We start from the raw sequence: 27,664 nt of genomic DNA, 5'->3' as shown, positions 1-27,664 counted from the left end.
TGGGAGAGTTGGTGATTCGATCCTTGACCATCGCAGCCTACATGTCGAAGTATCCTTGAGCAAGATACTGAAAAATTGCTCCCGATGTGCTGTGTTCATCGGTGTGTGAATGAATTCCCAATGGTGGCAGGTGGCACCGTTTAGGGTAGCCTCTGCCACCAGTATGAATGTGTGTGTGAAAGGGTGAATGAGCGCAGTCTGTAGTGTAAAGCGCTTTGACTAGAAAAGCGCTATATAAGTGCAGGTCCATTTACCATACCATTCAGCAGTTGCCCAAGCAGCTGGGACACAATGAACACCACTTTAGCCTGGTCCGACACAAAAGCTGCCTGCTTGTGCCGAAAATGCAGGTCACACTGGACCAGGAAAGTTCTGATGTCACCTGAGTACCCCGAAAACTTTTCTGGGAGTCCACACATAGAGACGATGGAACCGCATGATTCATGGCTGGTGGAGCAGCAGGATTCTCTGCAGGTGGCTTCACTGAAGATGCAGTCCCCAGTGAGTAAGGGCTTGGTGTAGTTGCCCTGCCAGGTGGTTCACTTGAGTGCTGACTGTGGCTTGAAACTCCTCTTGACGATCTGCGAGGTCCTTAATTCACGGCTGATTGTACTCAGCTGTGCCTCGTGCTGATAGATCCTGTTTGCCCTGTGCAGAGAGGATGGTTTGGAGGTTGTTCCAGTCGGCTGAGTCCATGTTTGGCCAGTTCGTTCTGTAACGACCGTGACACAGAACTGTTGGACTTAAATGCACGACTCACAGACAGTAGAAGTATAGCAAAAGTCTTTACTTGAACCTGGTCTCACAAGAATCCGTGAAATAGCCACGGATTTGCTTAACTCAAAATCCGTGGAATAGCCACGGAATCACTCAAATTTCCGTGAAACTGACACGGATTTCGCTACAATGCAAGTTTATGACAGTCATATCCCGTGGCTATTCCATGGATGTTTTTTCCTATTGGTTTGTTCCAAGTCACGTGACTTTCAAGGTCCCGGCGGTCAGAACAAAAAAACATGGCGGACAGTTCTCTCATTTTTATTAAAAAAAAATCAATATTTTGACTGCATAAAAATGGATTTTGATCACATTTCTAGCGAGAAATATATGTTTTATTTTCTAAATATTCACTCAGTGAATGTACATAATCACTTTGTATGTCGGAATAGCCACGGGATATGACTGTCATTAGCTTGCGTTGTAGCGAAATCCTTGTCAGTTTCACGGAAATTTGAGTTATTCCGTGGCTATTCCACGGATTTTGAGTTAAGCAAATCCGTGTTGCTTTACTTGGTGAGAATGCAAACAAACAAAAATTCACTCACTTGGAGGATCAAAGTACAAATAAAGAAAAGCGCTCACATGGAGGATCAATTATCCAACTATTTATACATGAGGTAGGAGAAGACAGGTGAAACCAATCAGGGGCAGGGCAGACAATCACAGTGGCGGGAAATCACACAAAGGGAGGAAGTCAGGGTCTGAAACAAGAGGGAGAAGTGCAATATCGAGACTAGACATGAGTGACTTAAACTAAACATAAAGTGCTCAAGACAACAAAGACTAAACATGAAACTAAACTAAGGCATGACATGAAACATGAAACATGAATAAAATTAACAAACTTGATGAGACACAGCATGGGCGAGAGAGTGGTCTATGTTTTACAGTTAGTTCATTTAATTAATTTGTAATGTGTAGGCATGTTTTATGTTAAAACTTAATTAAAAAAAACCTTTACAAGTAGTCTGTGTCGTTGTATTAGTTTGTACTCCTATTATTTACATAATATGCATGCATATATATTTGAATGGTTTAAACTATAGCTGAACGATTTGGGGAAATAATCTAATTGCGATTTTTTTTCTCGCCAATATTGCGATTCGATTTAATCTGCGATTTTTTTTTTTTATTCCTCATCTTCTGTTCCGTTCACAAGCAATAAATCCTTCTACAGTCTAACCAACACAACACTATAGATGCAGTATATAAACTGTTCTTGAACTTCCTGTTGGCAACCTCTATAGGTTATAATGAAATGAGATAAACATGCATGAATTTATATGCCATCTTTTTTTAACTACTTCACAGTACTGACTGATTTGACTTCCAGCCTTGTAAGTGTGTAAAAATTACATGACAAATGCTCCAGAATAGGCCTATTCAGTGTAAACAATATGGAAATCTTACTGATCTTTTATTGGCAAATCACACAAAATAAAGTGCAAAAATATAAAAAATAACAAATCTGTGGCTCAACCACTAAAAAATATTTAGAAAACTAACAAGTTGTTGTAATAAACATTGGATTACACTTTAACACTGTCTGTGAATATTACTACACAGTATTTCTAAGATATATAACACATGCTTTTCAATATTTTGTATGGTGTTCTTGGTGTTTTACTTTTTGCTGCTGCTGTAACACAGTATTTTTCCAGTTTGGGATCAACAGAGTTCATGATATTTGAGCCAGGCGGAGAATCATTTATTGCTTCTTACCACATGTTGCCAGGTGCCACCATCTCTATCCACCTCTCTCGTCTAATTCCCTAAAGCCCGCCTCCATCATTGCGTAGCATTTGCCTGGAGGGCTTGTGTCTGTTTTTCTCATAGTTTTTTCTGTGACTCCACGCTTAATTTTGATTTTGTCTGTTCCGTGACTGATTGATTGACAGCCGATGGGCCCAAGGAGGAGGGGCCTCGGCTCTCTGCCCTCCATCTAACTGTTTTTTTTTCACCATTGGCCAATGAGTACCCAAAAGGTTGTTCAGCCCAAAAGACTTGCCGGGCCCTGACGTGAGTGGCTGATTGATTGACAGCAGAAGGGGCCAAAGACACCTCTGCCCTCTCTCTACTGTTTTATTGGCCATTTGGCAGTCAGTAAACCAAAACTTTAAATTAAAAGAAAGAAGAAAAAAAATATATATATATAATCGGCCCAAAAGACCTAGCGGCCCACCAGGTATTCACCCAGTATGCCAGATGGCCTGTCCAGCCCTGGTCCTGGTGTCTGTGGTCACTGGATTTCAATCCCCATTCATTTCTATGTGGTTTACGTTCCTAATGTCACTTCCTGTCTTACTTCTGTTTCATTGCCTGCTGTTTTTGACTCCTTTTTTAAAAAAGTTCACCATGCCATGTTGGTGTCATTTTCAACCTCACCTATATGACCTGATCATTATTTCACTTTGACTTTCTGGAGCAACATTTTGAACACATTATGTTTTTTTTTTTTTTTCTTTATATATTTTTTATTGGAAATTAGCATTCATAAGCATCAGTACAAGACATAACTTATTCCACAGCTGTTTTCCACATTTTTGTTTTTTAAAGGGTACATTAGAACAAAGAACCACAGAAGAAAAATAAATACAAAACAAAACAAAAAACATAGTATTATAATAATATATAATAATATATAGGGAGGCTAACATTAACAATTATGCTAATAATACCAATACATAAATAAACACAGGATGCCAAGTATGCTCATTAAAAAAATAAGAAATAAAAAAAGATTTTACAAAATACCTTAATAAAATAAATAAAAATTGGATGCATCAGATCAACTCAGTTGGGGTCCAGAGAGGTGAGGGTACTCACATATGTGATGACAGGCTGCCATCTTTTATAAAAAAATTGGCTGCCGAGCCTCTCAAGGAATATTTAATTTTTTCTAAAGACAGAAAAGACATTAAATCACTCATCCATGAAGAGGCAGGGGGAGACGTTTTATATTTTTATAAATATATTTGACCTTATCTCCGGTTTTACTTGGCCTATCATCATCAGACAAAAACTGGCACGGAGTTTGAAGGTAGAACTTTAGAGGGAAGCTGACAACAGGAAACACACTGCTAAAGGTTTCACAGCGGGACGTCATGAAGAAGTCATGTGAATTGGTTAAGGCGACTCCAGAAGGTTAATACTGTGACCTCTGACCTCCACATTGCTGCAGGATCCAAACGAGGGCTCAAACATTGAGATTTTCCCCTCACATTGTTCTGTTTATAAAGAAGATCTTCCTCTGGGCTGCCACTGTATGTATGTGTGTGTGTGTGTGTGTGTGTGTGTGTTTTCCTCTGTTTGCACTGAGGTGGATGAAGAGGCAACATCTGGAGGCCTCACATCCTCACACACAGTCACAGCATGCATGTGCCCCACAGAGGGCTTTTATTTTGAAAGAGTCGCCCTGGAGAAGCCCTCTCCTCTGACGCAGCAGTTGAAGCAGGAGATCTTACTTCCTGTCCGTGTGTGTGTGTGTGTGTGTGTGTGTACTTCCTGCAGTGACAGTGTGTATTATCTGGCTGCTGCAGGATTATGATGTGATGAATAACTGAGTCATATTTCCTACATCTGTTTCTGCTTTGACTCCATGTAAACTTTTATTTATTGAAGTTGTGTCGTCTGTTGGTCATTGCAGCCAACATTTGACTTTGTGCTGTAAGGGCATGGTGGAGGATCCTTTACTGCAGTAAAAATACTCTCTTATAGTAAAATGTTTCTGCAGTAAAGTATAATCAGTAAAATGTAGTTGTAGTATTGAAAGTATAAAAACATCCCTGAAGGCTGTGACTGTTTTACGATGATATATGATTATTATATTATATATTATATATATATATATATATATTATATATAATATATATATATATTATATATTATATATATATTATATATGATTATAACTAATGTTGGTTTGAACTATAAACTAATGATTATTTTCATTAATCTACTTATTATTTTCTCCATTAATTGATTGTTTTGTTTTTAAAAAATAGTGAAAATGGAGAGTAATGGAGCCAAAAGTGAAACATAAGCTTCACATTATTAATAATACATTCACATGTATAACAAATTACATTTTTGTTTAATTTAAAAATGTAAAATAATTATAAATAAATAAATAATAATAAATAAAATAAATTAATGTTTATTATTAATAATAATAATAATAATAATAATAATAAAATCTATTTATTAAAAAATAAATGATGATTTAAAAATATCTAAAAAAATGTGCAGTAATTATTATAATTATAAGTATTATTAATTTTTATTATAATTTACATTTGACTTTTTAATCATTCAATTTATTTACATTATTCAAAGGCTTTAATCATCAAAATAATGCAATTTCCTTGTGTTCTTGCAGACAGACATGACAAAGCATGAATTAAGACTTTTTCCATGTCAGCATCGTGTTGTAGTTATTTCAGCATCCTTTTCATGTGTTTATTCACATTAAATCACAGATAAATCACTTTATTTTGGCTTTATATTGACGTATTAGTGCGTCATCCAGACACAGTTCAGAAATTCAAGTCCGGATCATATTATTCATCCAATTTTGGCACCGTTTGGTTTCCTGATGTATCTGGACTTGCTACAGAGCAGCAGAAGGGATTATTTCAGACACAGAGGATGACAGGAAGTGACAGTATTGGCGGCATTGTTGTGCGTCTGAGCAGACATGGATGTAAACTGTGGATGGAGACAAACAACCACACGGCCGTTCTTCTACATTTAATCAGTTCTGTTTAACCCTTTGGGACCAAATGCGTACATTCAGCTAATTTTCAGTTTTTGATTCTCAATATATCAGTCAGTTTAAAGGCTAATTGTATGAAATTTGGCCAGGAGTCATTTTGTATTATAATTTTTATAATCCCATGTTCCCGTTTTTGTAAATTGTATAGAATAGGAGATACGCAGAACACTCACACTTTGACCCTTAAGCCCCATTTTGGTCCCATTGACTCCCATTATAAACACATATTTTTGATACACTGTAATTCTGGCATAATATAATGCTTTTCCCATGAAGACCTAATAAATCTAAGCCTCTCCCTTCAAATTACATGGAAAATAGGTTTTAGGTCTGATGACCCCCCCAAACCACCAGGGGCAGCAGAGATAAATCACATACAGTTCCAATGGAGGCCTGGTTCTCTTACCTTGCAAAATGCATGGAAATGAAAAAGCTGAACACCATATAATGGTCTTGGTGTGTTGGGATTGATATAAAGGAGTTATCAATTATTGACCTAGTCAAGGCTGTAATAACCTCACCCCAAATATTCCACTTTGCACCTTATTTTGAAAATATTGCATATTTTGTGTTTTTGCCGTTGAGAAAATCAGAGGTTCTTTTTCTGATGACAAAAAGGGCATTGAAACATAAAAAATGAAGAAAAAAAAATAGTATATCTATGTTAGGTCAGAAGCTGCTAAAAGGTTTGATGCGGTGAAAGTGAAAAAAAATATTTATTTTATTTATTGTATCACATTTTTATAACACTTGAATGAGAGAGACCGTTTGGGGTGTAAAGTGTAAGGTCATTTTAAAGAGGCCTCGAGGGTTAATTTAACTCTGGATGATGTCATCGCAGTGGGAAGCCCCCGCGCTACTGCTGTGACATCATCTGCTTACATCAGAGAGGGTCCTCCCTGACTGACCTCAGACCAGCCCTGCAGTCAGCGTGTCTGGCTGTTTGTCCCTCAGGGAGGACTGACAGGTTCCCATCGACACCCTGCTGCAGTGTGGCAGTTTGTTGGAAAGTTGTTTGTTTTTCATCGTGGTCACAGGAATAACAGATTTTTTTTCTTGTGTGGAGTTGCACACCTATAAGTTATTATTTTCACGTTATACAACTAAGTTTAAAAGAAATAAAATAAATCATACTGATGGAGATTTGAGGAACTGCTGGCTCTGTTAGGACCTTTGACACCATAATGTGTGAATATCTGTGATAAAAGAAACGGTCAAAAGCTCACAAACAGCTTGGTTATAATGTTCATTACAGATTTGTTTTCCCGAGGCGAAGAAATAAACTGTTTAGAATATATCTACGTCTCAACCATAGACTGTATATAAATAATGGACGAAGTCACCGTGACTTTTGGCCCGTTGGAAGCATCCAGTCCAGCGTTACACTCGTCGCCATCTTGTTTCTGATACGGGGAGCAGACCATATTTGGACTGTGGAGGAGGAGAGGGATCTGATCACTGACTACAGCCTCTCTACACCTCAACCTGACTGAGAGAAGCTGCTGCTAATTCATGTTAGCATTAACTGGGATGTTAGATTTGGCTAGCAAAAAAACTAAAACAAAATGTTTGTTACTGACCTCAGAAAACTGAGCAGCGACTCCTTGGAGTGTCTGTTAGTCCAACCAAACGCTGAACAAGACATTTTTACTGAACAAAACATTCAAATAAACTGTCATTAAGTGAAAATACAGTGAAAGGGTCAAAGCTATAAGAACAAACCAGTAAACGTCCTTTTTTATATCTATATAACGTTGTATATAACTTTATTGACATGTTGCCATGGATACGCATTGTTCTGCTTCTCTCCTGATGACGGCTTGCCTTGTTAGTGACCTGTCAATCAAAGGTAGCCCCGCCCCAAATCATACGATTCTTTATCTTCTATTTTCTTCTAAATGGGGCCATTATAAGAAATATTAACAAATTCAAGATTTTTTATTAGTGATTGAGACCATAGTGTAATAAATCAAGTGAGAAGTTTTGTCATTTTCCACTGAAATGAATGGACAGACTTTTTTGCAGCCAAACTTAGCGCCCCCTGCTGGAATTTTCAGTAGAATGCAGCTTAAGGCACTTCCTGGTTTGCCTCCCTGCTCAGACCTGGAGGTTGCCGCCTGGAGGTTTGCTGAGTCCCTATCAATATTTAAGAAGATACTAAAGACCCAGCTCTTTACTGAACACCTGCACACTTTATCTACACAGATGAGAATGATAAATTAATGAACTAAAACAAACTGTTCGCACTGACCTAAAGCACTTGCATCCTAATGGACTCAAACTTGACCTACGGCACTTACTCTATTTTTCTTGACTTCATCTTTGCTTCTGTTGTATTAACTCTCAAATGTATGTCGTTTTAGATAAAAGCCTCTGCTAAAAAAATGACATTGTAGAATTGTAAATCTGCTGAAATCTGAACGTTAAAAACTAGTAAGTAATGAAGCCCAACACCTACCCTCAACATTTTTACTTATACACTACCGGTCAAAAGTTTTAGAACACCCCAATTTTTCCATTTTTTATTGAAATTCAAGCAGTTCAAGTCAAATGAACAGCTTGAAAGGGTACAAAGGTAAGTGGTGAACTGCCAGAGGTAAATAAAAAAAGGTAAGCTTAACCAAAACTGAAAAATAATGTACATTTCAGAATTATACAAGTAGGCCTGTTTCAGGGAACAAGAAGTGGGTTAACAACTTAACTCTATGGAGTCTTGGGCTATTTTGTCCATTTTTGAATTCTTTTCATGTCTTTGTAAGTCATTTAGTGTCTTTTTTGGTGATTTTGTGTATTTTTTAGTCCTTTAGTCCAATATAAAATGTGATTTTTGAATCTTTTTTTTACTTTCAAAACACTATCATGCTCAATAAAGAATTTTAAATGTTGCAAATGTGCATTAATTTCAGAGTACACTGAGACATTAAACTGCATAATTTTCAATTAAATTCTGGAAAAGTTGGTGTGTTCTAAAACTTTTGACCAGTAGTGTACATTCACATTATTTCCATAATAAGAACAAGTTGAAATAATAATAATAATAATAACAATAATAAAAATAATAAAAATAATAATGATGATAAATGATCATTATTGATGAAAAATAATAAAAATGAAATAAATGAGTTGAAAAATAAAGGTACCCACTGGTTCTGTGAGGACTCTGAATGTTATGTGTGAATATCTGTGATAAAAGAAACGATCAAAAGCTTCAGAAAGAACTTGTTTATAATATTTATTACAGATTAGTTTCCCCGAGGTCGAGAAAGAATCTGATTAGAATATAAATGTGCTAAAATCTGAAGATTCAAGGAGAAACTGATCAGTGATTCTGTGGGAAACTCCGTCCCTCTGGTTGTCCGTCTCCGTGAGGGCGGCTTTGATGTTGGAATCAAACGAACCTCCTGAGAGTGTTGAGGGTGCTGATGTTTCCCTCTGGGACCTGATGAACAGCTGCTGATGCTAATGAGTCACAATAAAGAGCTTCATTGTGGAGAATCTGACCTTTAACCTCCTTTGGAAAACAACTGCAAGTATTCAGATCTTTTCCTGAAGCAAAAGTCGTCAAACTGCAGTGCAAAAATACTCTGTGAAAGTCCAAAATATTAGCTTCAAAATAGCATATCACTGGATGATAATTGTTGATGTATTAATGTGTTTGCTTTAAGGTGGAGTTCATTTTTCAAACATTTTTTTTTTACAGATTATTTGTTGATTATATTTTGTATTAATCTGAAAGTAACTAAGAGTGTCAGATAAATGTAATGCAGTAACAAAACCATACAAGGTTTTCCTTTGAGATTTAGCGGAGAAAACAGAGAAAATTTACACTTTTTTCTGATTTATATTAATCTTTTTTTTTATTATTTCAAAGGAAACAATTTTAATGAGGGTCATTTAGTCTTTAATGCATCATAAGCACATTCCAAAGACATTATAATGCATTTATAAGCCTTTTTATTAACCTTTTTATCATACATTTATAATCATGCATGACAACTTATAAACCTAAAGTTGTTATAAGTGCAGGATTCGTATGGTCATGAAAAACCTGGAAAAGTTATGGAAATTGAAAATGCAATTTCTAGGTCCTTGAAAGGTTATTGAAAAATAAAATCTTCTGTAAGGTTTTGGAAAAGTCATCGAAATATTGCTAGATAATATTTAGAATGTGTAAAATAGGCCTATTAAAAATAATATAACAATCCCTATACTGTAGTTTTAGGAGTACGTTACCTTTAATTGTTAATTGTCAGAGCCGTGGGCTGCTCAGAGCTAGCACAAGTTGTGAACTGCACATTCATCACGCTATGAGATAATAACAGAACGTTAACAGACACAGTTGTTTTAGAGGTAAATTCATGTAAAACCGCTGATGCGTGTTGCCTTCAGGGACAGTTTTTCAGCAAGCAGTCTCTGCATTTACCTCTAAAACGACTCTGTCTGGTAACATTCTAATGTGATTGCACTGTATTACTGACTGTAATAATCAGCTACATTATTCCTGTTAACACAACATGTTCGTGGTGTGTTTGGTGTGTGTGTTAAATTGAATTTAAATGTGATTTTTATTTGTAAAGTAGATTGCACTGCCAAAGAAAAGAGAGCACTTTCGATTGTGAAAATGAGTATCGTATCCTGATACAACGTTTTAGTATCGATACTTTTGACCACCCTAACTTGTATATGGATGTACAAGGTCATAATATGTTCCCGTCTCCAACAGTCCTGGAGATCCTGCAGCTGGTGAAGAAGCGAGACCTCCTGTTGGCCGACACTCACATCCTGGAGCTGGAGCAGGAGTGTAATGAGTCCATGGCGGCGGAGCAGCCGGAGGACGTCACCAGCCCCAGCCTCAAAGATGGCGGGCGGAGGAAGGCGAAGGACGTGGAGCTGCTGTACGAGGAGCTGCAGAAGGAGCTGTGGGCCGTCGTCAGGGAGTCTCTGCGCTCCCCGACGGCCGGGCCCAACCTGGGCCTGGTGGTGCAGGTGAGGACTGCTGCTGGTACAAGGTTATTATAGTTAACCAACACTAACAAAATAACGAAAAATAGAATTGAATAAACATTTTCGTTCATATAAATATTTGACCTGAGAACAGTCAGAAGTCATTTTTTTCATATGGATTTTTAGTATACCATTGAATAATGACTGAATACATAAGCTTAAGCAACAAAAATATTGTTTATTTTTGTTCAAGTCCAACAGACCAGTGAAATTTTTGCCATTAAGTGTAGCAATAGCATATTTATAAATATAGTACATTTGATAAATCCAGGTAGCCTATAGGTAGGTAGACCTTCTGTAAACTATAATACTTTGGTTTTTTAAGTAAAACACAATCCACGCTAGCTAGCACACTAGCCGCTAGCTGCTATATGTTTAGCATTGAGGTGATACTTGAGGCTGGATGTGCTGCAGTGATATGTGAATTCCTTGTTGCATAGCAACACAACCATGCAGTATAATCGGTCCGCCTGAAACTCATCCAGTGAGAAACGTTCCGCGGCGCAAAATTAAGTGCGATTAAAATACGTCAATTTTTTTAACGCGTTAATTTTTGTGTAATTGATTAATCTTAATGAGCGCGTTAAAGTCCCGGCCCTAGTTGAAATGTACTCTTATAGTTTAACAGGTTTAACCGCTAACCTCACCTGTCCCACCGTCCGTACAGGTGCTGCAGCAGGAGGAGCAGGTGGATAGAGAGTGGGCCCTCAGCGAGGCTGCGGCCCCCGGGGGCCCGAGGCCTCGCAGTCTGAAGCAGAGGTGGAAGGAGGCGGTGGAGGAGGCGGCCGACGGCTCCCTGCCTCAGAAGGCCGAGTTTACAGCCGGGGAGCTGGCTGGATACCTGGACCGACTCCGAGCCCGGGTGGTGGAGGACCTGGGGGCCGCCAAGAGGAACGTGGTGTCCATCTACCCCGAAGAGTACCAGCCCTTTCAGGTGAGACAGAGAGAGACAGTGGGCACCTAAAGCTTCCTTTGAAGAGTTGTTGAGGTCAAACTTTAACCTTTGACCTTTGACCTGTCAGGTGTACGTACAGAGCTACCACCAGGCGGTGGCGAGACGACTGGAGGCCATCACTGACAACCAGCTGGAGATCACCGACATCTACTCGCTGCTGGACTGGCTGCACAACATATACAACAGGTACACACACACACACACTGCAAAAAAAGAAAAGTTGGGTGAACTCAAAATTTCAAGGCAACAAACTTCGATAAAATTTTAAGTTGGACAATTAAACTAAATATTTTAAGTTTTGTTTTTGAGTTTGCTCAACTCTGAATTTCTCTGGCACGATTGTAACGCCGCTATGAAATGTCAGCTAATGTTGCGACCACAATTTTGAGTTAGCATTGATACGCTAATGGCTACTCTTGTAGCTGTAACAAGCAGCGCCGCTAGCATCAGTTAGCTGCTAGCATCAGTTAGCCGCTAGCATCCGTTAGCCGCTAGCATCAGATAGCCGCTAGCATCAGTTAGCCGCTAGATTTCGCTAATGACCGAATTTCACAACAAAGAAATAAGAGTTATCAGAACTATTGTCCCTTGTTTTGAACCCCAACTTAAAGATATAAGTAACAACAACTCACCAACTTGTTTTTGAGCAGACAACTGGCTTCCTTTGTTGTGCTAACTTACATTATTGCCCTAAATGTCAATAATTTATATTTCCAAGTTTTACCAAATTAAATCACTGTTTTAGGCCAAACAATACAAGTTGGCTTTTTTGCAGTGCACATGTAGGTAAACTTTGGGTCAGCCCACATAGTTCCAGGAAACCAGTGGTCCCCTTATGCTACGCAAGACAAACCCAACAGTACATTCCTGTTATGTAGTGCATCTTCTGAATCTACATCAGCAGCAACAAAAACACTCCTGAGCAAAGTTATTATAGTTAACAAGCAACGAAATAATGAAAACTAGAATTGAAAACACATTTTCGTTAACTGAAATAAAAATAAAAACGAGAGTTTTTTAAAAAACGATAACTAACTGAAACTGTATTTTGTGGTTACAAAACTAACTAGAACTAACTAAAATTATAGTGAAAATGTGCTTAGTTTTCGTCTTTGTCAACTTTTTTCATACGTAAACCTTTTTGGTTGATATGAAATCTATTTCATCTATCTGGTTTTATGACTTAATAAACTTATTGGGGCTGAGATGGATCAGACAAAGGAAATAAAGGAACATTCATCATGATTGATTGATTGATTGATTGATTGATTGATTGATTGATTGATTGATTGATTATTGAATCTGGCACCCAACAAATGCCCCATTACAAAAAAACAAAAATTAACACTAAAACTAATAAAAACTAAACTAAAACTAAGCATTTTCCAAAAAAATAAAAACTAATTCAAACTAGCAAACTCACTCTAAAAACGAACTAAAACTAACTGAATTTGAAAACAAAAATTCACAACGAATTAAATACTAAAACTAATCAAAAATCCAAAACTATTATAACCTTGCTCCTGAGTCGACTTCGTCCATCAGCTTGTTCTGACTGAGAAGTTCCTGTAAAAATGTGCACGTTTTCTGTGTGTATTTGTTGTTTCAGAGACGTTCTGGGGACCGTGTGTATTACGAGTCCCTTTAGCCGTTCTGAGCTGAGTCCCCTGCTGCCTTCAGAGACCGTGGACCGACTGGAGCTGGACTGTCTCAACTCTGTCAGGGTGAGACACACACACAAACGCAGTTTAATTTAGACAGTGCATTAAACATGTTGATGCACAACATATAAACACCTTCTAATGCATTCATTTCCCATGTTATTTCATGCTGGCTGTGTGTTTGAATATCTTTTTTTTATTATTACAACAGATTATATCCATTTTCCTTTCACACTTTGAGAAGAATTTTTTTTTTCTATTTTTACATCAAGTTTACACACATGGGTCAAAAATGACAATGTGCATTAGAAGCATAGTGATACAAAAAGTGATACACATACACTCAAATTGTTAATTTTTTGTAACTATATTTGTCTTATTTTTAAGGTTTAACTTTAAAAGAGTTGTTAGAACCACCAGATTACATTGGAAAATCACATATTTTAACATTTGAGACTCATGACAGCCACCAAATAATAATTTCCAGTGGCAAAACACCAATTTAACATAATAGGATAGTTAATATTTGTGTCTTCTTTGTCAGATTTTAAATTGGTGATTGGTGAATTATTGACAACATATAAACACCTTCTACATGGGGCAAAAATGACCTTGTGCATTAAAAGCGTAGTGATAAAAAAAAGGGGGGGGGGGGGGGGGGGGGGGGTATTCAAAAAGTAGAAATGAAAACAAAAAATGTGGATGCATGATGATCAAAAACTAGTTATTTGAGGAAAACCTGCAATACTGAATGATGAAATTAATTTATTGCAAAGACATAGAATATAAAAGCTTAGTCGGGTATAATAATTATTATTATTATTATTGTGTTCTGAAAGTGCTCTATAAATAATAATAATAATAATTATTATTATTATTATTATTATTATTGTGTTCTGAAAGTGCTCTATAAATAATAATAATAATAATAATTATTATTATTATTATTATTATTATTATTATTATTATTATTGTGTTCTGAAAGTGCTCTATAATTATTAAAATAATAATAATAATAATAATAATTATTATTATTATTATTATTATTATTATTATTATCCCTGCTGTGTCCGACCCTGCCGAGTCACACCAAGTCAAGTACATGTTTCTGGGGCTTTTTGTTGACATGTCATATCAGAGAGAGTGGCTGTGATAATGATGATTCACGGCTCTGGAACTGTGTTATTCTGCTGCAGTGCAACTTGCAGTGAACTTTTCTGCCCCTTGTGTTAAAAGCAGAGGTGCGTTTGTTTTGCTCTCTGTTCAGGCTAAAGTGACCACGGAGCTGAGCCAGGTCCTGGACGACGAGGAGAAGAGATGGATGGAGACGCTGCACATCGAGGAGTATCAGATCACTCTGGCCAAGACCGTCATACAGGTACACCTCCTCTCTTTGAGCGTGTGTGTGTGTGTGTGTGTTTCCTGTCTGTTTTAAATAAAGATTATTGAATCATAGTGAAATCTTACATAAAGGTGGATTCCACTGTGTTTGTATGCTGATTGTTTTCTGAGTGTTTCCTTTAACTGAAGCCAAAGTCAGCACTGAACACTTCCTGTTCAAACACACACACACACACACACACACACACACACACACACCATTGAAGCAGCTGCTGTCCTCTAGTGGACAGCAGCTGCTTCAATGGGAATCTAGTCTCAGTGTGTTGTATATTTTCCTATATATATTTGCAATATTGCAGCAGCAAACATTAAGCTACAGTCAATCAAATTCCATTGATCCTGCACAGATGTTTCACATTAAAAGCAGAAAGCGTCCTGGTGGGCAAGAAAAACTGTAATGAAGGAATTAATGAACAGTATTATTGATTACTGGCTTTTATGTGACAATTCATGTGAAAGCTAATTAAAAAAAAACGTCCCTCTCACCCGTTTGTGATATCCGTGTCATCCTCAATCTCTGGTCTGGTGTTCGGCTTCAGATCTATTTGTTTTGAACATTTTTACACCTGGTCTGAATATGGTTTCAGAGAATCAGTGTGGGGAATAATAATCCTGAGTGTGTGTGTTGTTTCAGAGGCTGCAGGTGGATCTGGAGCGTTCTGCCTCCATCAACAGGAGTTTAGGCTCCAGAGTGGCTCAGTGCAGCCTCAACGGCCTGGCTGACTTCCTGTACAGGTACACACAGCTTTATAACCTTTCCTCTTTATCTTTTTGAAAATAATCATCAGAATTATGACGCTTCTGTTTGGAACTGTTTTAGTTTCCAGCGTAAAGTTGAGATGTTTCATGAGGGGATGCAGAGCGGCTTTTTTGGGGAAAACGAGGACGGATACGTGTCCAAAACCATCGCACTGGTCAACTGCTGTCCTCCGTTCAGGTACAAACACAAATAAAGAGTTAATGCATCAACAAACAAACTGTTAGAATGAGCTGCACCGGGGTGGAAGACGGAAGCTGCCAATGAATGAATGTTTTCATTTTCTTATCAGACTGCTTTGATATTTACACACTAAAATTACTTTAATCTGTTGATTTTCATGACAGTTTTAGTTGCCTTTGTAAAAGTATTATTGTGGTCTGAAAGTGCTCTATAAAGTGCTCTAAAAATAATAATAATAATAATAATAATAATAATAATAATAATAATAATAATAAAAGTAATAATAATTATTATTATTTTTATTATTATTGTGTTCTGAAAGTGCCCTATAAATAATAATAATAATAATAATAATAAAAGTAATAATAATTATAATAATAATAATTATTATTATTATTATTATTGTGTTCTGAAAGTGCTCTATAAATAATAATAATAATAATAATAAAATGTAAATGAATAAATAAACTGATAATTCAATTGATATACCAATAAATATACCAAAAATAACATTCAAAATAAATTCAGTAATTTATTAATTAATTCAATGGATTATTGGATATCTGTTCAATTGTATTCCTTATTTATTTACTTTTGTATTGAGTCCCCAATTTATTTAATTTTCCCTTTTATTTATATATTTGGTTATTTGCTGATCTTTGTATAAATTATTAAACTATTGTTTATTTTTGCATCTATTTTTTATTTCTAAAGCATTTGTTGTTTCTTAAATGTCAAGTCAAGTCAATTTTATTTATATACCCCAAAATTTCAAATCACAGGAGAGAGACGGTTGAAGGGGGGGAAGAGACAGAGCAGGAGTTCTGGGAGGGGCACAGCAGCAAATGTATGTTATTTTATTTATGAATATGTATGGAATCATAATTTATTTACAGAATTATATATTTTGACAGCTTCTGTCCTCCATACGGTAAAGTTTGTGTTTCTTTTTTTTTTTACAAAAGAAAGTAAATACATTTTTATTTTAATCGGCTTGTAACTTTGTTGGAGGGAAAAAAGAAAAAGTAATGTCTTATGTGAATAATATGCTTGATTTTATGTTTCTTTTTACATGTTTCTCATCAGTTTCTCATCCTTTCAAAACTTAAACAGGAAGTCAGCCATCTTTAATTTTGTGTTTTAAATCTAATTTTTAAAACACATGTTTTAGGACTTTTGGATGGATAAAAAAGTTGCTCCTTAGCGCCCCTAGAGCATTTTAGGCACATTACAGGTATGAAACTTTTTTAAACTCCTCAGGATTTAACAATCTGTCCCAAATTTCACATTTTTCAAACTTCTACAAATTGAGCCATAGTCATAGCGCCACCTACTGACAACAGGATGTCAGTGTTATGGAGCCTTGTAGGACAAGGCAAGGCAAGTTTATTTGTATAGCACAATTCAACACAAGGTAATTCAAAGTGCTTTACATAGATATTAAAAACAGCAAGACACAATTGAAAACAGTAAAAACAGTCAATTAAAACAGGGGAATAGAAATAAAAATATAAATAGGATAAAATAAGATACAGCAGGATAAAAAAAGAGATAAAATAATAAAAAGCACAAGTCAAACATTGTGTAGTTAAAAAGTAAGGGCAGTAGAGTAGAGCAGATAAGTGTTAAAGTTAAGAGTACGCTGCAGTAAATAATAGTGTTTTTAGTCCTGATTTAAAGGAGCTGACCGTTTGGGCAGACCTCAGATTGTATATCTACTTGTATGGGGTCTTCACCAAGGTTATAATAGTTTTGGATTTTTCATTAGCTTTAGTTTTAATTTCGTTGTGAATTTTTGTTTTCAAATTCAGTTAGTTTTAGTTAGTTTTTAGAGTGAGTTTTTTCTAGTTTTAGTTTATTTTTTATTTTTTGAAAATGCTTAGTTTTAGTTTAGTTTTTATTCGTTTTAGTGTTAGTTTTAGTTTTTTTGTAATGGGCTATGTGTTGGGTGCCAGATTCAAAGTGGTCATAATACATTTTGCCTTTATTTTCTTTGGTTAATCCATCTCAGCCCCAATAAGTTTATTAACTGTTTTGAATCTTGGTTGGAGTGGACATCCAAGTCTCAGTAAACATATTTACCATGTGTTGCATGTTCAAATAGAAACACTGAATTATGAATGAAAAAAGTTGACAAAAACGAAAACTAAGGACATTTTCACTATAATTTTAGTTAGTTTTAGTTAGTTTTGTAACCACAAAATACAGTTTCAGTTAGTTATCGTTTTTTTAAAAACTCTAGTTTTTATTTTTATTTCAGTTAACGAAAATGTTTTTTCAATTCTAGTTTTCGTTATTTCGTTAGTTTTCGTTAACTATAATAACCTTGGTCTTCACTTGAGTGGTTTCGGATCAAGGTCCCCGTTTAGTCATGCATCTGTGTGTGTGTGTGTGTGTGTGTGTAGGGGCTTCGTGCAGCGCTGTGCTCAGTGCGATCCGTCGGTCAGTGAAGACTCTCTGCGTCGAGCCAACAAAGCTTTGGATCACATCGTCCAGCAGGGAGTCAGAGTCCTGTCAGAACGCCTCTACCTGCACATCAGGGTACACACACACACACACACACACACACACACACACACACATTCTTGTACTTCTGTCTTTGTGAGGGCCATCATTGGAACAGTGAATTCCCTTGCAAGTTTATAATAGTTTGGGATTTTTCATTAGTTTTAGTTTTAATTTTGTTGTGATTTTTTGTTTTCAAATTCAGTTAGTTTTAATGAATTTTTGAGTGAGTTTGCTAGTTTTAGTTTAGTATTTTTTTTAATGCTTTAGTTTTAGTTTAGTTTTTATTAGTTTTAGTTTCTTGTAACGGGGTATTTGTTGGGTGGGAGATTAAAAGAGGTCACAGTAAATTTTGCTTTTATTTCCTTTGTCTTATCCATCTTCGTCGACAAAGACGAAAACGAAGGACATTTTCACTATAATTTTAGTTAGTTTTGTAACCACACAATACCGTTTCAGTTAATTATCATTATCATGTAACCTTTAACCCTTAAAACAAAGTCTTACATCTTAAAAAAGCCTTTAAAGAAGTGAGGACCGGCCGAAATGTCCTCACTTTGCAAAAATGTCCTCACTCTGTTGGTTAAAAACGTGTTCTGGTCCTCACAATGTAGGAAGTACAAGAACACACACACACACACACACACACACTCAGAAACTTGGCGACAGCAGGTCAGTGTCTTCATGACTTTGACCTGTGACTGTTCACACTCAAGGACACGCCTCTGTTGTCTCTGTGTCAGTGAAGCTTTTTGAATTTAATTTAATGTTTAACTTCATTTATTATTCTGAGAGTGTTTGAAGAAACACGCAGAGTCAACAGACTGTACACACACACACACACACACACACACACACACACACACACACTCATCATACAGTATACTGCCCTACAAAGTCTAAAGTTAACTTCAGTAACTAAATTTTTGGTCAAAATTGAGTTATAACTAAAAATGAACTCCTTGATGTCTGTTTTATCTTGTGACAAAGTTTTAGATTTCAGTTTTGCTTTATTTCAGAGAAATAATTATATTAAAATCACAAAATCCAACTCAAAACCAAGCAGTAATTGCACTTGACACGGTCTGCTTTGGATATATATATATATATATATATATAAAATTAAAGATCTGTCTGTCTGTCTGTCTGTCTGTCTGTCTGTCTGTCTTTCAGCCGTTCTTTGAGCGCCTGGTGAAGAGGAAGTGGCTCAGTAACACGGAGCCGTATGAGCAGATCGAAGCTCTCATCAAAGAATACTTTAAGAAGTACCACAGGATGGACAGTCCCCCGCACCAGGTACTCATATACTGTTTGTACAGGTGCTCAAAAACTATTTCATTAAATATATGTATTTATTTTAATAATAATTATAAAAATTGAAAAAACATAGAACATTAAAATTTTCATTTTCGCTCAGACAGAATGATGGTTTCTAAAAGCATGATTGTGATGACAAATTATTTATAAATATATTTTAAATAGTATTATGAAAAAAATAATTATTATTTTGGCAGGATATCACGTTTTTTTCCTTTTTAAAAAAAAAAACCTAGTCTTTGTCATTTATTTCACGTACTTACATATTTTATTAATGTTAATTCAACAGGGTTTTTTAAAACAAATTTTGTTTTTGGTCATTATTTTTTACATATTGTCTTTAAATCTTTTCATTGTTTTATTTAATTTGAATTATTTTAAACTATTGTCTCACATGCATTGGTCTCTAATTGTTGAATAGATTTTCTTTTATTTGTGTTTTAATATTAATGCATTTATTTATAGGCACCTTTCAGGACTCTCAAGGTCACCTTACAATAAACAATTAAAACAAAACAATAATAATAAAACAGCAATGGCAGTAATAATAAACAACAATGAAACAATTACAAATTAGAACCATAAAGACAACAATGACAGTAATAATAAACAATAAACATATTATTGACTTCTCATGGCTGCACTAGCTGTACAAAAGCTGCTATTTAAAAGAAGTTTGATTGATTGGCTGTATATTCATATTTGAAGGGAAAAATGATAGAGTTTTTTTTTGTATAATTGAAATGTGAAATATAGTAATATTTTGTGTGTCAGCTGCTGGTGGCCGAGGTGCACCGCCGCGTGGTGACGGAGTATCTGCGCTCGGTGATGCGAGGCAGAATTATCTGCACCTCCATGAAGATGAGGAAGAGGATGGCCGGCCGACTCAGAGACGAAGGCAAACAGATCAAAGTCCTCTTCAAAGACCTGGTCAGTGTTTCAGGTCAAAGGTCATGACCGGGTTGTCCAAATGTTGGAGACAGTCAGAAGTGTCGAGATATTTCTGAGCTTCTATTCACAGATTACACTGTAAAAAATGTCTGTAGATTTTATGGTGAAAAACTGCTAAACCATGACAGGAAAAGACCATAAATGATAAATGAGTTAATGCAGTTTCAGTAACAATAAAACACTGTAAATGTTTATATGAGCCAAAACACATTTTTTTTTTACTTTTTTTTATTTTCTAAAATACATTACTCCACTGTAAAATACACTAGCACTGTGTTTGTAGCAAAAATATACTGTAATATATATACAAGCCATTGTATACTAAACACCATATCTCTAACAAAAATATACTGTAATATTTAATGGAAAAATATTTAATTAATGCATTTTAATTTATAAAGTATTTTCTTGTCAATTATATAGCAGAACGGCGTTTCTTTTGATGGAAAAACCTTTTATTTATACGGTAAAAATGGAATAAAACGTCAATCTTAAACGTGAAATCAACAGTGCATATATCTTTTTACCGTAATATTTTAAAAAGTTCAACCGTATTTATTACGGTAAAGTTCTGGCAACCACAGCTGCTGGTTTTTTACTTTAAAAACAACAGTTGTTTTTTTTACAGTGTACAGTTCAGTGTGCTGATGGTTTATCTACCTCTCCGTCTGTCTCTGTTTCTCTGCCTGTCTGTCTCCCAGGAGTCTCCGTCCAGCTGGTTAGACAGCGCCCTGTCTCACATCTCAGAGATCATCCAGCTGGAAGACGTCCCGTCCATCCAGATGGAGGTCGGAGTTCTGGTCCGAGAGTTTCCAGACGTCAGGTACGAAGAAAACAAACAAACTTTCTTCTATTTTCTCTTCTTCTTTTTCCTCCCTGTGGTTAGTTCAAGTACAACACAAGTGTCAACATGGTCTCACAGGAATCCGTGAAATAGCCACGGATTTGCTTAACTCAAAATCTGTGGAATAGCCACGGAATCACTCAAATTTCCATGAAACTGACACGGATTTCGCTACAATGCAAGTTAATGACAGTCATATCCCGTGGCTATTCCAACATACAAAGTGATTATGTACATTCACTGAGTGAATATTTAGAAAATAAAACATATATTTCTCGCTAGAAATGTGATCAAAATCCATTTTTATGCAGAAACTAAGTCAAAATATTGATTTTTCACTAAAAATGAGAGAACTGTCCGCCATGTTTTTTGTTCTAACCGCCGGGACCTTGAAAGTCACGTGACTTGGAACAAACCAATAGGAAAATAGCGAATAGCCATAGCGAAATCCGTGTCAGTTTCATGGAAATTTGAGTGATTCCGTGGCTATTCCACGGATTTTGAGTTAAGCAAATCCGTGGCTATTTCACGGATTCCTGTGAGACCAGGTTCCAAGTGTATGTGTGTGTGTGTGTGTGTGTGTTTGTGTGTGTGTGTGTGTGTGTGTACATTTCAAAGCTGCAGACTTAAATAAGAAAAAGGATGATTTTATTTTAAAATCAATCAAACATGAATTAGTTATAGATTCCTTTTTTCTTATCAGCGCATCATTTGTTTTCTCAAAAAAACAACAACAATGAAGCCAGGTGGAGCTACTAATTAAGAGTTTTGAGAGTTTTTTTTATTTTATTTTTTTATGTTGGAAAACCACAAAATATGAATCATATCAGATAATTTTTAAATCCTTTAAAACATGTCTGAGAGAGCGTCTTTTGTCAAATATAAATTTTTTAGTTTTTAAATCTGACACATGCTGATGACTTGGAGGCCCTCTGACGTGGCGGTCGACTCCACCTTGATGTGACTCTTCTCTCCGCCTGTTTGTCCTCTCTGTCTCCAGGAAGAAGCACGTGTCGGCCATTCTGAACATCCGGGGGACGACTCGGCAGGCGGAGCGCCAGGAGATCCTCAACATCGTCAAAGACATCGAGAGCAGCGGCGAGGAGGGCTCGGCCCGGCTGACCCGGGACCGCGCCGTCTTCTCCGAGGTGCCCGTCACCTCCGAGGTCCACTGCCTGAACGTGGGCCTGAGCCGCATCGCCCTCACCGCCTCGTCCTGCTTCACCACGCTGCGGCCGCGCCCGCGCAAAACCAGAACGCCCGTCCAGGAAAACCCCGACGACGTTCTCTGAACAGACGACCTGATTATCATCAGCCAGATGTTTCCTGCTGCTTTAAAGGAATCCACCAAAGAAATGTTATTTTCTCTCCGTTTGTGGAGTGGAGACTTTAAAACTAATATCAACTTATTAATCATTTTATCTCTTTGATTTTAGTTTCATGAAAAACTTTGACACTTTAATCGTGTGAGCATCACTGAGAGGACAACTGTGGGTGCAGACAGAGAATATGCGGACGAATTATTAGATAATTATAATCACAGCGGCATCAAACACTTCACTTCTCCACAGACGGAGAATAGAAAAAATTCTCTTTATTGAAACGTGACAAAACTGGTTTGAAATGAGAAAGTTCTGGAAGCTCTAAGAGGCTAAATCTATTATTCCATTTTCTAAATCTGATTTAAATTGTTGGTTCTTCTACTGTGTTTAGGACTTGAGAAGAACTGGTGAAAAAAGGTTTTGGTCAGAATAATATTTCTAAGTACAAATATGTTTTATCTGATGGGTTTTTTGCAATCAGGATCATTTTGTGTCTGTTGTTGTAATTAGCCGTGTTTCCACTAGGGGAGGAAGTGGCCACGCCCTCTCTAAAGTCCGCTCACTCTGCGTGTCTCCACTACAAGTTAGCCTCCAGAGGGATTTAGAGACTCAGGAGGTGACGTTTGGTTTTCACCATCACTAACTGTGCACAACGTCAGCAGCTGAAAGCAGCATGGCTAATTATGCACAGAGTCTCCGCTGATCATAGACATAGTGATTGTGAATTAACGACATCGCTAACTGTGCACAGAGTGTCTGGTGCTTGTTGTAAACAAACAGAGATCGCTAAGTGAACACCTCCTGTAGCAGCAGCACATACACACTGTACTGCTACAGAGCTAACTGTTAGCCTGTTAGCACATACACACTTTACTGCTACAGAGCTAACTGTTAGCCTGTTAGCATATACACACTTTACTGCTACAGAGCTAACTGTTAGCCTGTTAGCACATACACACTGTACTGCTACAGAGCTAACTGTTAGCCTGTTAGCATATACACACTTTACTGCTACAGAGCTAACTGTTAGCCTGTTAGCACATACACACTGTACTGCTACAGAGCTAACTGTAGCTAACTGTCGCTAACGGCGGCTCTTCTTAACGAGCCGGCTCGTGGTCTGAAAAGTTGCTTACTTTAGCAACAAAGTCTCTAAATTGGGAACACTGCTTCAGCGGCTTTTACAAATGGCGTGTGTTGTTGTTGTGTAGAGTACTACGTCACATCCCGCTTAGAGATCTATCCAATCAGTAACCAGGCTGTTTTCAGGGGAGAAAAAGACCCTGCTCTTCTACAGGGACGAAAAAAGTCCAGACAAAAGCCGGCTCCAGACTGCTCGTATTCAAATTAGGGGCGTTTCGGCAAGTGAGACCCGCCTCATTCCGGGTAGTGTCCGGCTATTACTCAGTAGTGGAAACAGCCCTATACTCTTCTGGCCACAGGAGGCTGAAGTCCTTGTTCTGCATCAGACTGTCAGTGCCTGAACTCTTGACCTTTTGACTGTATGAAAGAAGTTGACCTGCTCACTGTCACGCTTTGGTTCTTGGACAGTATTTTCAAGCCTCCAGCTTGGCATTTTTTCCACTGCCATCGTGTTTTTTAAGCCTGAAGCAGATTGTTCCAACTGAAAAAAACTGAAGGAAACATTTTTCGGAATCAAAATGTTCCAATTAAATTTGACGAAGTGAAAAAGAGGTCAAGATGAAACCACACAAGTCGTTTTGGTAGAAACTTGTGAATTATATAGTATCCTCCCTCTCTGTCTCTTCTATCTGACTCTAAATGGACTATAATTTACTAAATGAATGTTTACTGTGGTTACAAATTATTTTTTCATAGACTTCTATCCTGCAGCCAGTGGAGTCCCTCCTGCTGCAGGTTTTAGGCTTCATGTTTTCTTTCAAGGTGAGTTTTCATTTCACCTCGTGTTTAGAGTGCATGTAGAAATGAAAACTCACCTGAAAGAAGACATAAATGCTTTTAGTCTGATTTAGAGCATGTGGTCATGGTGCACTTCAGCATCTTGTGGTTGAAATGAGTATTACAACAAACACTTCAAAAATCATCAGACAAAAATGTTTCCACACTTGTTCCTTAGATTAAAAAAAAAACAATTAAAGAATTGAACTGACAAATTGTTTAACCTGTTCTACAAAATAATTTGGATCAGACTTAGAAATGGATCAGCTGAATGTTTTTATTTTTCTCTTGTCTCTCCTGGCTTCCATAGAAAGTTCTTGTTGATATAAAAATGCACTTTTCCTGTTTCTGTTAGGATGGAAAATCATTCCTTTAGATTCAAACGTCACCTTTTCTGCAGCTGCATCTGTGTTTAACTTGAGGAAAAAAATGTCCTGCAGGACTTCTGGACTTTGAGCTGAAAGACGCCTCGTAGAGGATCAATAAAAGCAGGCTGAAGTGCATTATGGGACAAAGACCAGAAGAGGAGGACTGATCCAAAGTGGGTCAGGTGACCTCGGGACGTCCTAATCTGTTTTGGATGAAATTCAAGATTTGTTTCCGGGGGTTTTTGACCATTCAGATGATCTTCTTTATGCTCTTATAATAAACGTGGAGTTTAGTTTATAATCCCAGAAACTGGAGTTTTATAGCTTTATTGTTGCACATAATAAAAGAAAAAAAGAGACAGGTTTTAATCAAAGGTACTAGACGACGATCAGAGTATTTAAAGTCGTGATTAGTTCAAGTTTGTGGGTGTGATGAGGTTTATTATATATGTGGGAGATAAATATTCTGGGTGGTAAAATAATACTGACCTTTACAACATAATATTTGGTGATTCAAAGTGTTAAATGTAGATCAATAAAATCACTCTGTTGACTACAGACTGAGATCTAACAGAATATTTTAAAGGTTATTCTGCGTTTCTTCACTTTTAATGGTTTTCTGTTTTAGCTAACATTTAATTTACTGCTGATTATTTTACAAGCCTGATAATCTTACCTCCAGACTGTCACTGAATTGACTTCATGTTTCTATTAAAATAAATTACTTTCATTCATTTTGTTTTCATTGTGTTGCCGTTGCTCATTCATTCTGTTGATGCAGTTTTAAGCAACATGAGTGGTGCGTTTGATTTCCCCTTTACCAAAAAACAAATGAAAAAAGTTTATGTGAGGTTTTGCACATTTCATATTGAGGCACACATTGACTGCAAACAGTGTGAAGGCAAACTAACACTTCCTGTCAATACTTTCAAAATAAAAAGGTGTAGATACAAGATCTGGCCCACAGGGAGCAGTGTACACACATCACTCTTTGTTTGGTTTTTCAATTTTTCAATCAACTTCAGATTCAAAACATAACACTTTTTCCGTTGATTTGTAAATGTGGATGTATGAAATAAATCTTTCTTTACAAAAATCTGCTTCTTATGGCAATAAAACAGATCAGATCACCGACTGTTGGTCTTTTATTTTTTCCATAAATCCCTCTGTCCTGCAGGATTTCATTTATACGTCTTATTGATGATTATGCTTTTATTTTAAGGAGCATCTGGGTAATTTTTTATTTTAATTTAACTTCAGTTGAGTGCCATGTCTTTTATTATAAGAAGAACTTGCAAAATTGTAGTAAGTGAATTATAGTGAGTAAAATAAAAATAGGAATAGTTTGGGCACAATTTCTATTTGTAAATATTTGTATATTTATATTCTATATTGACAACACATGTCCTTACAGATTGGTAGGGACTTTTTTGAAAAAAGAGTTATTAGTTCAAATGCTTTGTAACTAAAAGCAGCCTTTGGTTTGTAAATTATTACATGTGTACAATATATAGAATTTGGCTAGAACAGGGGCAGGCAAGCTGAGGCTCTTCAGGCTGTCTGCAGTCTGTGACAAAATAATTATACGAAATGAATGTTTTCTTGATATTTTTATTCATCATTGGCGTAAGCCAATTGGAGTTTGTATTCAAATTCCATCAAAAAGTCAACTAAAATGTGTATCATAGCTTTCAAAACTTACGAAAGTCTACGGCCCGGCACCTTAACATCTACAACTTTAAGTCTAGTTTTGAGTTTTTCTTGCTAGGCGAGCTTACAATTCCAAATCTTCTGAGATGTTTCTTCCAAAATCATATTGATAAATGCTCATTATGGCCTATTAGTAATGTTGATAGGCTAATTTTGACTGAGTAGGTTACTTTATCTTCATTGTAAGGCTCAAAATAAGGTTTGCGGCTCCATTTCGACATTTTCCTCTTTTTTTGGCCAAGAAGAAGAAGAAGAAGAAGAAGAAGAAGAAGAAGAAGAAGATTACCTTATTAATTCCACAATGGGGAAATTCAACCTCTGCATTTAACCCATCCTTTTTTACACACAAGTGAACACACCATGCATGGAGCACAATGCTGCGCTGTCAGTACCGTCAGCACCGGGATTCGATTCTAGGCCACAGACAATGGCTCTTCTGTTTGTAAAGGTTGCAGACCAGTGGTGGTTCTACACAGGGGCCTACAGGGGCCCCTGCCCCTGTGAAGAAGCCTTTGGCCCCTGTGTCAAATTAATAATAAAATGATCAATTTATAACGATGAACCCTCTACAATCTCATTGTCTCTCATCTCATATATATATATATATGTATATATATATATATATATATATATATATATACATATATATATATATATATATATATATATATATATAGTCATTCTGACTGTACTGCACTTGCAAAATAAAAAAGTGATTGTGCACAAGAATGAGAAATGTCATTGTCATACAAAAAAAAACTGTTATTGTTGGCGAGTCTGATTATTTAAATCAATGTATTTGTATCTTCCAAATATACTTAAATTATGTTTAAATAAGCTAAAATAAAGATTTTGAATGCTTAAATATCATCTTTGCCACTTTTAATGTGCCCCTCTGATTAAACACTGGCCCCTCCTTGGCCCCCACAGTAAAACTGGTCTAGAACCGCACCTGTTGCAGACCCCTGGGCTAGAATAATCAATACAAATGTTATTGTTTTGTCATTGGCAAAGAATCCCAATATAAAATTAAGATGTAACTATGGGTCACAGTTATAGGTTGACCCATGAAAAAATGAATGATGTTTTTCAGAATTTCTTGAGGAAATGTTTTGCAGAGTAAAAATTGAGTATAATATAATATAATTAATTAATTAATTTAAACTTAAAAAAAAAAAAAAATCTTTTGTGTACAAAAACGATCTTGTTCTG

At 36.4% G+C, this 27,664-nt stretch overlaps 1 protein-coding gene across 2 annotated transcripts in view; it reads left to right on the top strand.

Annotated features, from left to right (window-relative positions):
• Nucleotides 1-23,706, top strand: part of exoc3l2b (exocyst complex component 3-like 2b) — a 67,295-nt gene extending 43,589 nt beyond the window's left edge. For both annotated transcript variants that reach the window (XM_059331199.1, XM_059331198.1), the window contains exons 4-15: nucleotides 10,278-10,540; nucleotides 11,226-11,492; nucleotides 11,581-11,699; nucleotides 13,123-13,237; nucleotides 14,442-14,552; nucleotides 15,210-15,310; nucleotides 15,396-15,512; nucleotides 17,921-18,056; nucleotides 19,194-19,316; nucleotides 20,112-20,267; nucleotides 20,990-21,111; nucleotides 22,133-23,706. In XM_059331199.1, the coding sequence (XP_059187182.1) occupies nucleotides 10,278-10,540; nucleotides 11,226-11,492; nucleotides 11,581-11,699; nucleotides 13,123-13,237; nucleotides 14,442-14,552; nucleotides 15,210-15,310; nucleotides 15,396-15,512; nucleotides 17,921-18,056; nucleotides 19,194-19,316; nucleotides 20,112-20,267; nucleotides 20,990-21,111; nucleotides 22,133-22,424 (1,922 nt within the window). In that variant the 3' untranslated portion in view covers nucleotides 22,425-23,706. The remainder of the gene's footprint in view (nucleotides 1-10,277; nucleotides 10,541-11,225; nucleotides 11,493-11,580; nucleotides 11,700-13,122; nucleotides 13,238-14,441; nucleotides 14,553-15,209; nucleotides 15,311-15,395; nucleotides 15,513-17,920; nucleotides 18,057-19,193; nucleotides 19,317-20,111; nucleotides 20,268-20,989; nucleotides 21,112-22,132) is intronic.
• The last annotated feature ends 3,958 nt before the right edge of the window (nucleotides 23,707-27,664 follow it).

Source organism: Centropristis striata, chromosome 4 (genome assembly GCF_030273125.1).
Source record: "Centropristis striata isolate RG_2023a ecotype Rhode Island chromosome 4, C.striata_1.0, whole genome shotgun sequence".
NCBI lineage: Eukaryota > Metazoa > Chordata > Actinopteri > Perciformes > Serranidae > Centropristis > Centropristis striata.
This window is presented reverse-complemented; position numbering and strand designations above follow the sequence as displayed.